The sequence below is a fragment of the Drosophila nasuta genome, chromosome 3 (genome assembly GCF_023558535.2).
Source record: "Drosophila nasuta strain 15112-1781.00 chromosome 3, ASM2355853v1, whole genome shotgun sequence".
NCBI lineage: Eukaryota > Metazoa > Arthropoda > Insecta > Diptera > Drosophilidae > Drosophila > Drosophila nasuta.
In genome coordinates, this window is record NC_083457.1 from 27,316,257 (window position 1) to 27,325,466 (window position 9,210).

A 9,210-nucleotide genomic window follows, 5' to 3' on the forward strand; every position below is an offset into this window, starting at 1 on the left:
ACACGAAACGAATTCGTGGCACAACGATTTAATTCCTTACTCACTCACTCACTTCATCAAATGGCGCAACTTAATACATAACATTAACAATATGCCAAGTTAAGTAATACAAAAATTTCGTTTGGTTCCGTTTTGGTTTCTAGGTACATCTGTTGGTTAGTTGGTTGGTTGGTTGGTTGTGATAGTTGTTGGTTGTTTGGATTCGTTTGACCTGCTTTAGGAGCACTTCCAGAGCACAATGGCCAGATTGCCGCCAAAGAAGAGATACAGGATGTTCTCCGTCTCGTAGGAGACCTCAAAGCCAAAGCCTTCGCCGACAACCACATGCCAATAGATGCCAAACTTTTTGTCCATCGTATCCTTGATCGTTTTGGCCGCCATCTACAAAGGGAGCGAAATGGCGATCAGTTGATCTTTAAAGCGGAACATTGCAGACTTACCTCATAGTTGGAGGAATATTTCTCACAGACTGCAACGCTTAATTCAATGACTTCGTGACGCATTTCTTCCTTCATATCAGAGTGCTGTTGTGAAACGAGGGAGGGAGGAAAGGATGAATTTAGGACACGCTTTAAAGGTTAGAGTTGTGTTAAGCAAACCTTGACTAGCGGATAGACGTGCACGACTTTCTTGTCGGCCTTCTCTCCCTCTCCCTCGTCGGCCATGCTTCGATCTGAGCTGAGTTGAGCTGAGCCTGGTACTAAGCTGCCAAATATCCGTTAAGCGTCAACGGAAGCGCAAAGTTTCTGATTTCCGGAATTGAACAAAACACGGAGCAGCCAAACACAACACTCACACATACACGCACACACACGTATACAAAAACACAACAGACGGAGGGCAAGACGGACGAATGTAATGTAATAAAAATTGAGTTAAATTCTCATTTAGTCGCTAGCATGTGACATACAATTCAAGGCAGTATTATGCACATCGGATTACAATATACTATATATACATATATAGTATCGAGGAATTTTTTGACAGTCATATGAATATGTTGAATGAATTTTGTTGTCACGCTACGAATCACACAACACACACACACACTACGGCTGAGCTGCTATGGCAATGTTGTGTTGCCTTGCCGGGAGCACGATTCACTTGCAACTGACTGACGCCGACTCGATTAACTTTGGACTACGCTGCGACGTCAGGCAACCAGCAACCGGCGACCGCAACACACCCCCGGATCCCACTTGCAGAGCGCATTAATCGACTGTAAATTTGTTGTGCTGCGTTTGCGCCATGTCTGGCGAATTTGCCTCATCTGATTTGCCACCCCCCGGAACAATAACAATTACCCTGTGCGGGGTGCCAGCTAGACAGACGGATACGAGGATGCAAGCGTCTCGTCATCTTGGCGTCCACCCCATGAAAATAATTCGCAACTATCATTCACCATTCACCAAAGATTTGCTTTTCGCCAACATTGCACTGCAAATTGAAAAGCTGTGCGGGAAAAACCCCAAGCAAACCAACCCCAAAAGACCCTTGAAGACATTTATCATTTCAGCCGGCTGTTAAGATTTATATTGTGTGTGCCAAGGCAATTGATTCTCTGACAAACAAATAGATAAATACATTTTATTCATCCCAGTTTTCAATCTCACGCTCCGTCTCGGAAAGTGGTCCATCTGTAGTGCACTCTGTGTTTATATAGTTTTCTTCCTCCTCTTCAATGTCCTCTTCGATAATTACGTTGCCTTGCTCCACTTTCTGTTTATGCTGGTCCAACAGTTGCTCCACTATTTCCTTTGTAGCGCCCATGTTACTTAAACGTTTCACCAGCTCATCGATAGCTATCTTATAAGCACACTTATCACAATCGTAATTATCTTCATCCAGTGTGCAACGATGTAGTTCATATTGAATCTCTGCCCATATCTTATCCTCTGGCGTGCGAGTATCGATATAGTAAGGAAAGTCCACTGTGTGTAATGTTTCATAAGGCGTTTCACAAGTAGCTACTGGTTCCGAGTTCAATGGTTCAACTAAGGGCATGTTCAACAGATCCTTGCGAACAAAGAGTGCTATTTGTGAAACGAAACCAACTGATTTATATTCCTCGGGTGGTTCACCGACTCCCAAGAGAGTAAAATCATAATTTGGATATTTTTCCGTTATGCTTAGGCACCAGGATTTGAACTCTTCTCGTGTCCATTCGAATTTGTGATCGTGATGGCGAAATCCGTTGGGGAGCAACGGATTAAAGCGTGTGAATATCACATTAAAGTCGGAATTTGGTGTGCTAAATAGAGCAATTTTTGGCTGTATAAAGCCAAAAATATTGTTAGGTATTTTATTCAGTACATCGTCATAGACGTGCTCAATACTGCAATAAGTACATTTGATTAGCCTTTATCGAGATTTAACAATTTCTACTTACAGTTCTAATGCAATTACTGCGTCTGTATTTTTCAATATTTCCGTCGAGTCTGCCACGCTGCCGTGCAGCACTTCGATATGTAATGGGCAGGTGCGTTGCTTTAAGAAGTCTGATACAAAAGGATTTGTGCGACACATATGAGTCTTTAGCAATTCTTTATCAATATCAACCTGAAAAGAAAATTTGCCAATTTGAATGAAAATTTAAATTTAACTGTCAGTTTATTTTTAAACCGTTTTACAACACGAATTCACAAACTAATTGTCTGGCAACGCCGTGTAACATGTGAAACGAAACAAAATGGCGAAACAAATCGGAACGAAACATTGGCTTGTCACTTTGGAATGCGTGTGTGTATGTGCGCGTGTGAGTGAGGGTTCCGAGCACGGGCACGGAGAATATGTAATTTGTTGTGAAAATCAATTGAGTGCCTAAATAATTAATTTCAATTGCAAAAAAATAATGCAAATGTTCATTTCATCTGCACACATGTGAAAGTGTAAGCATCCTCCACCGCCCGTTGGCTATCGAGCATAGTGAAAATTTTTCGTTGCATTCGCGTAGAGAAAAAAGACAACGTGAAAACAAGAAGAAGAAAACTTGTAATACGTGAAAGAAATACATACTGAAAAGTGGCAAACGCAAAGCGCAAACTAATCTAAATAACCCAAGAAATGCGTTATGAGGATGTGTAAGACAATTTAGTCGAGTGCATGATGAAATTAAGAAATTATATTAAGCAGCTGTGACCTGCGCCGGCAGCGCAGCTAAATCAATATTCTTCTACACAGCAAGCCACTGCCTTCCTTCCCTCTCCACTAGTCCATCCGTCTGTCTGGTGGTTTTGTTTCTAGTGTGTTTCAATAGCAGGCGCTGATTATAAAATGTGCATGAATCTCTTATAGTATATATAATTTTTAGTATATTTAGTAGTAGTGATTAATTGTAGATAATTATGGTGGACTTATTAAAATTATTTGTTTTGTTGTGTGTGCATAATTGTGAATCAACACCAATGCAATCGCTGTTTGTGTGCATGTGCATGTATATATGTGTGTGACCCGTGCCCATATTTTGCCATTCCGTTGTGCCGACAGTGTTTCTTTCCCATTGTGTCGGTGGCCCAACACAAAAATTCAAAACAATAGAGCGTGAAACGCGTATTAGTGGTGACAAAATAAAACAAAAAAACAGATAAAAAAATATTTATGCATAATTAATCAGTAGAAAATACAATAGCATTTGTTGGATTTTTTTTGCGAACAGTATGAACAAATAACTGAAAATAACCCTAGTATCATCTGAGCTCTTATTCATTATCTTCTTCTTGTTCTTGCCACAGTCACAGCACGACGAATGTCAACAGTAAAGCAAGCGTGGTAAACACAAAGCGGAATACACACAAAAACAAAACATATTTCAAATTCAAACGTTCCTTTGCGCAGCACTGCGTTTAACTTACATGCTTGAGACTGACAACTAACAAAATAAACAACTACTACTTGAAAGTCGGAAGTTTGGAAATTTGAATATAAGGCGGCTTCGCCTATTAAAAATGGGCAAACGCATCGTCTCAGAACGCCAGCAAACGACGGACACCCAAAACACACAGTCAGATCGCAGTGCACGAAAACGAAAGCGCTCAGCTGTTAAAGCCTCCCGGGCGGAGAAATGCCAGCGCCTCAGCGCCAGCTCCATTGAAAACAGCTGCGAGTGGCATGAGAACGATGACGAAGACTCATCCTCGTCAGGTTCTGCCACTGAACCGCTACTGCAGACACCACAACCTGCTGCTGGACGTGGTCAGCAGTGTGCCGCAGTCAATTCACGTGCATCGCTTCTCTCGTTAGCCACATTCGCGAGCGGCGGTCACAGCGATCATAACAATTCCAATGCAACCGATTCACCGCGTCCGGTTTACACACTCCGACCCTCGGTGGTCAATGGCACCATATTGAGGGATGTGCTCTCCAAGGCCTGGCGACTAGGTCGACCAATAGGTGAGAATTTGAGTTGATAAATGTAAGAATTAATATCGAAACAAACTGTTTAATTTAGGCAAGGGCAACTTTGGTGAAATCTTTCTCGCATCAGACGATACGGTTTGTCCCGTTTCGTCGGAGAGCGCCAAATATGTGGTCAAAATTGAACCACACTCCAATGGACCGCTCTTCGTGGAGATACATTGCCTTATCAACACTAATCAAACACCGCGTAAGTATTACAAAACTATTTCAATATGAATCTCCAACTTAACCCACATCTCTCGTTTATATAAAAACAGCAACTGGCAGCGAGGTTAACAAGCTGGAGGCGGCCTTGCCATCGAGGATTGCAAATGGTCCACCTTCGGGCATTCCGAGTTACATAGCGTCGGGCACACATTACTTTGGCGACGGACGTTATCGGTTTCTGGTCTTGCCGCGCTACGATCGCGATCTGCATTCGTTGGTGAAGAATACGCGAGTGGCGCAAAAGTCATTGCTGGTGCTGGCTGTGCATATACTCAATGTGCTGGAGCATCTGCACGACAAGGGATATTGTCACAATGACATCAAGGCACAGAATCTGATGATATCCAAGTGCAAGTACCTCAAGCGACAACCTGTGCAACCGGGTGCCAGCAACAAAGGCTTTGACGAGCACTACGAGGAGAAGCAACAAACAACAGATAGTGGCAACAGCTCGGAACAGGAGACCAATGATGATGACTACTACGTTAAGAATGACAAATTCCCAATGAAGCGCCTTGCGGTAATCAAAGCGGATAACTATGCAGAGGATGAGGACGAGGACTTTGATGATGGCGCCACCACGAATAGCAACAACAGCAACAGCAATAGCAACAGCATGGACATGTACCACACGCCAGTGAACAACAACAAGAATAAGCGAGGTGTGCGTACAAATGCCGTCGAATTTAGCGGCTCGAATCCGATGCGATCTTGCCGACGCAACGATAGTCGCAACTCCAGCTCTATGTACGAGGAGATGGTTAAATCGCACTATTTGCGACCCTCGAAGCGAGTCAGTTACTCCGAGTTCTTCAACGAGGATGGTTACCCCTTGAAAACCGAAACTCAATCGCCTGGCAGCTCCGACAATGAATGGGATGTGACGCCATATTCGCGACGTTTGGGCAGTTCAAATGCCAGTGCCACGGCGTCGAAGCGTAGCGCTCGCTCCACTGCTTGCAACACAAAGAGTACGCGTTCCTCACGCCGCCAGTTGGAGAAGCAGCAGCTGAAGAGCGAATTAAACGATGCGTCTGCTGCTCGCAATGCTGCCGCACGAAGTAAACGACCGTCGGTGCAGTATCAGCTAATGCCAGTGGTAGAGGAGCATATATTCCTGATTGATTTCGGTCTGGCCTCCAAGTATCAGGATCGTGGCGTGCATCGTCCGTTTATCATGGATCAGCGTCGCGCCCACGATGGCACATTGGAGTTTACCTCGCGTGATGCGCATTTGGGTGCGCATTCGCGTCGCAGTGATTTAGAATGCTTGGGCTACAATTTGCTGTACTGGTCAGAGGGTTATTTGCCGTGGAAGGATGTGGCGCAACAACAGCAGCAGGAGAAGGTGCATCGCGCCAAGGAGCTGTTCATGACAGACGTGTGCGAAATGCTGCGACAGTTTTATGGCAAACAGGTTCCTAAATACTTGGGTGAATTCCTGCAGCAGATCGGTAGTCTGGGATATCAAGAGCGTCCCAATTATGAGCGCTATCGCAACATCTTTAAGCGTGAATATCGACGTCTGGGCTACGACTGCAGCGAGATGCGTTTGAGCAGCGATGAGATTCATCGCACGCGGGTATCTGTCAAGGATGAGGTCGATGGCAATGCCAAGTGCGACATATTTGAGTTGAACACTAGAGTTACCAACAATGTGATGCGCAGTTCGACATTCAGCACCCCATTCCAGGAGCACTCGCTAACGAATCGTGTATCGCCCAAGAATCTGCGCTCCAAGTCTGAGGCTAAGAATGCCAAGAAGAAGAAGTTCTCGTGGGCAGAGGTGCTATCCCAAGATCCCGATCAAATAGCACGCGAGCGTGCCGTCAAAGAGTTTGAGCGTGAAGAGGTCATTTGCCCGCTGCAATCCCGTCTGCCAAGGAGATACGAAGGCAAGCCAACCTATGCGATAATCGCCGTAGAGCAATGCAGACGCGACAAGGGTCTGGCGGTGCAGGAGCATAACAACGAAGAGCAGGCGTCGGAGCAGCAGGACAAGAAACACAGTAGAACTGCACAGACGGAAGCAACTAACAATGACAATGAGGAGGAGGAGGACGACGACGACGAAGATGAGGATGAAGATGAAGATGATGAGGACGACGATGTAGAGGACGAAGAGGAGGCAGCAGCAAGTGAAGATGAAGAGGTAAGTGAAATATATATACATTTTGTTAGTCCACACTATATATCGCTTTTAATGTTCTGCAGATGGAGCAGGGTGAAGCAAGCGAAACGACAGAATTGCTTCCGAACAGAGGCCGAGGACGCAGGTCTAAGAAAAGCAACACAAATCAAGCACAGCAACAGGTGCAGCAGCAGCAACAACAGCCGTTGACCAAAAGCAAGAGTTCGCGCATTCGAACACTACCCAGCAAATTGAGGAATGGCAATGGACACAGCAGCCAAAGTCAGAGTCAGAGTCACAGCATAACCCCGCTAACAGCTGTGGGGAGCAACAAACGTGGCTGTGCCACTCGGAAGGAGAATGCAACACTGGCATCTGCCACCGGTGAAGTGGAGCATAATAAATTGAAATCCAGTCGGGCAGCGGTTGAAGTGGATCATCATCCCAAACAGCGGCGACCGCGTCGTTGTCTATATAAGACTGAAGCACAGATGCGTGGCGAACAGCAGTTGGATGTGGAGAACAATTCCAACTATGCCGCTAGCAACATGCAACATGTGAATGTGTATAGTGGGTGGCAATATGACGATGAGAACAGCTACGGCAAGGGGCGTAATGTCAACTCGTCCAGGCATTGTCGCAAGTGATAGATAGTTATATATCATAACCATACAACAAACAAAAACATAGCTACAAACAACCATATAGAATTGCGATGTGGATCAACAAGATTGATCAAAATGGAGGCGCGTAGTGAAGATGCAACGCAGCATTTTGAATAGTGGCAGCAAACCACAAAAACATATTAAACAAAGCAAAAAACAATGGAAATTATTATTGAGCTGCGTTTGCAAGTAAAGTATTTTTTAGAGATAAATACAACCTAAGTGAAAATAGAATATATACATATATATAGCTATGATCAAAAAAGGCAGGCATGTTGTCACCTGGTTATGCCTCCAAAAGAAGACCACAACAGTTTGTAATTTCTGTTTTCTTTTTTAATGCTATGAGTTAACGTTATTAAGCAGTTTTATTTTTTATTACTCTTCATAAACTTCTGAAGCTATATCATTAGTAAGCTACAAATTGTTATAACTAGTTGAGAGAAACCGTGAGATGAAGTGGGGTTGGTTATATATTGGCCTTGATAGCAAATGATCGTTTGATTACTTATCTTTATAATTTTAGAATTTGCTCCTAAGTTACTTTTTCATTAAGTTGCATCCCTATTAATTAAACTACATAAAAGTAATCCTCTCAAAAAACAAAAACAAAAAAAACAAGTATTTAATATAACTAGATGAAGGTTATTATTGCATAAATATTAATGATATAAATATAATTATCTAAGATAGGCTATAAACTGCGGATATAAATAAAATACATAGAAACTACTACATGTCTTCAATCAATGTTTTTTGTTGTGTTTTTGGAATTTACTTGAATTTCAAATTACCTGCAGAATTTGCTCGATGGTCTCGATGCGTCGAATTAATGGGAAAAGTCGCATCTCTGCGCAACTAAAAAGAATGTTATTACTAATCTGATAAAACAAAAGCTAATTAAAATAAAATTAATGCGTACCCGAATTCTGTAACCTTTTTTATTTCACCAGTCCAACGTGAGTCCTCAAGTATTTGAATCGCTGCACAATATCGTTGCTCGTAAACAGGTGGATCAAATGTGATGCCGGTGTCTGTCATTTTTGTGTGGGTTTTAAAGCCGCCACAGGGGAACGTGTAGTTAAACATTGTAATTTTATTTGTTTTTTATTATTATTTTGGGAATGCACACAGTTTATTTATGTTTTTTGCAGTTCCAGTGCGACCGCGTTCACGTTCGTTGAAAACTTCTAATTTACGTCAAGCAAAAAAACTTAACGTAGAAATAAAACTGCGCATTGCAGAACGTAGTTCCGCGTCGTAAGGGCTTTAAAGTTACGTTGCGCATTTTGCAGTCTCTCTTGCGTTATCGCAGTAATTCGATAAGACGATACACAGCTGATATCGCGCGCAGCTTTTAAAAAGCATAACTTGATACAAAAATGTTAAACAAATTGTATGGGAAGTATTATTTTACAGAAAAGGTAAGTATAGGTAAGCAAGGTAAGAACTATGATAAACTAACCACCGATATAACAACCCCGAGTTTAGGTTTCTAAATTTTGAATTTTTCATTTTTAATTTAATTTAGTTCACAAAAAGGCAAACATTCCAATTTTGATATATAGAAAAGTAATTAATGTTGTTTAAAAGCAGATAAATAAAAATTTGTTAAAATTATCGCGTCTTTTCAAAAAGTTTTTAAGTGTAACCAGGTAACAGGATATTTGTATTTTGGTATATCTCTCTTAACGGTCACACCTCGACACAGGTGTAAAACAAAACAGTTTTTCAAAATGAACATGTCTTCAAGAAACTATCTCTACCTTTTAACACCGACTGCTCCATCTA

The 9,210-nt window shown here is 42.5% G+C and overlaps 3 protein-coding genes across 4 annotated transcripts; 1 reads left to right on the plus strand and 2 right to left on the minus strand.

Moving 5' to 3' along the window:
• Nucleotides 1-12: 12 nt before the first annotated feature.
• LOC132793146 (dynein axonemal light chain 4) lies at nt 13-890 on the minus strand. Its single transcript, XM_060802833.1, has 3 exons — nt 600-890; nt 441-524; nt 13-381 (listed from the first exon to the last, which is right to left on the minus strand). Exons 1-3 carry the CDS (start codon nt 663-665, stop codon nt 217-219), a joined length of 315 nt encoding a protein of 104 aa, XP_060658816.1. The 5' UTR covers nt 666-890; the 3' UTR covers nt 13-216.
• Nucleotides 891-1,014: 124 nt separating this feature from the next.
• On the minus strand, nt 1,015-8,605 carry LOC132793144 (small RNA 2'-O-methyltransferase). Its single transcript, XM_060802832.1, has 4 exons — nt 8,342-8,605; nt 8,214-8,277; nt 2,390-2,559; nt 1,015-2,335 (listed from the first exon to the last, which is right to left on the minus strand). Exons 1-4 carry the CDS (start codon nt 8,506-8,508, stop codon nt 1,588-1,590), a joined length of 1,149 nt encoding a protein of 382 aa, XP_060658815.1. The 5' UTR covers nt 8,509-8,605; the 3' UTR covers nt 1,015-1,587.
• On the plus strand, nt 2,740-8,151 carry LOC132793143 (uncharacterized). 2 transcript variants are annotated; one of them, XM_060802830.1, is made up of 5 exons: nt 2,740-2,888; nt 3,732-4,389; nt 4,448-4,603; nt 4,674-6,775; nt 6,838-8,151. In XM_060802830.1, exons 2-5 carry the CDS (start codon nt 3,945-3,947, stop codon nt 7,399-7,401), a joined length of 3,267 nt encoding a protein of 1,088 aa, XP_060658813.1. In that variant the 5' UTR covers nt 2,740-2,888; nt 3,732-3,944; the 3' UTR covers nt 7,402-8,151. The 2 variants fall into 2 exon arrangements, with proteins under 2 accessions (XP_060658813.1, XP_060658814.1); XM_060802831.1 differs by lacking the exon at nt 2,740-2,888 and adding an exon at nt 2,950-3,080.
• Nucleotides 8,606-9,210: the final 605 nt, after the last annotated feature.

What these genes read in the sequence shown, in the direction of transcription:
- LOC132793146 (XM_060802833.1), bottom strand. Translation starts at nt 665, where the DNA reads ATGGCCGACGAGGGAGAGGGAGAGAAGGCCGACAAGAAAGTCGTGCAC. An exon ending in ACGTCTATCCGCTAGTCAAG is followed by an intron (nt 525 to 599) that starts GTTTGCTTAACA and finishes GTTTCACAACAG; the next exon opens with CACTCTGATATGAAGGAAGA. An exon ending in AATATTCCTCCAACTATGAG is followed by an intron (nt 382 to 440) that starts GTAAGTCTGCAA and finishes CTCCCTTTGTAG; the next exon opens with ATGGCGGCCAAAACGATCAA.
- LOC132793143 (XM_060802830.1), top strand. Translation starts at nt 3,945, where the DNA reads ATGGGCAAACGCATCGTCTCAGAACGCCAGCAAACGACGGACACCCAA. An exon ending in CAACACTAATCAAACACCGC is followed by an intron (nt 4,604 to 4,673) that starts GTAAGTATTACA and finishes ATATAAAAACAG; the next exon opens with CAACTGGCAGCGAGGTTAAC. An exon ending in CAGCAAGTGAAGATGAAGAG is followed by an intron (nt 6,776 to 6,837) that starts GTAAGTGAAATA and finishes AATGTTCTGCAG; the next exon opens with ATGGAGCAGGGTGAAGCAAG.
- LOC132793144 (XM_060802832.1), bottom strand. Translation starts at nt 8,508, where the DNA reads ATGTTTAACTACACGTTCCCCTGTGGCGGCTTTAAAACCCACACAAAA. An exon ending in AAAAAGGTTACAGAATTCGG is followed by an intron (nt 8,278 to 8,341) that starts GTACGCATTAAT and finishes CATTCTTTTTAG; the next exon opens with TTGCGCAGAGATGCGACTTT. An exon ending in GCAGTAATTGCATTAGAACT is followed by an intron (nt 2,336 to 2,389) that starts GTAAGTAGAAAT and finishes TACTTATTGCAG; the next exon opens with TATTGAGCACGTCTATGACG.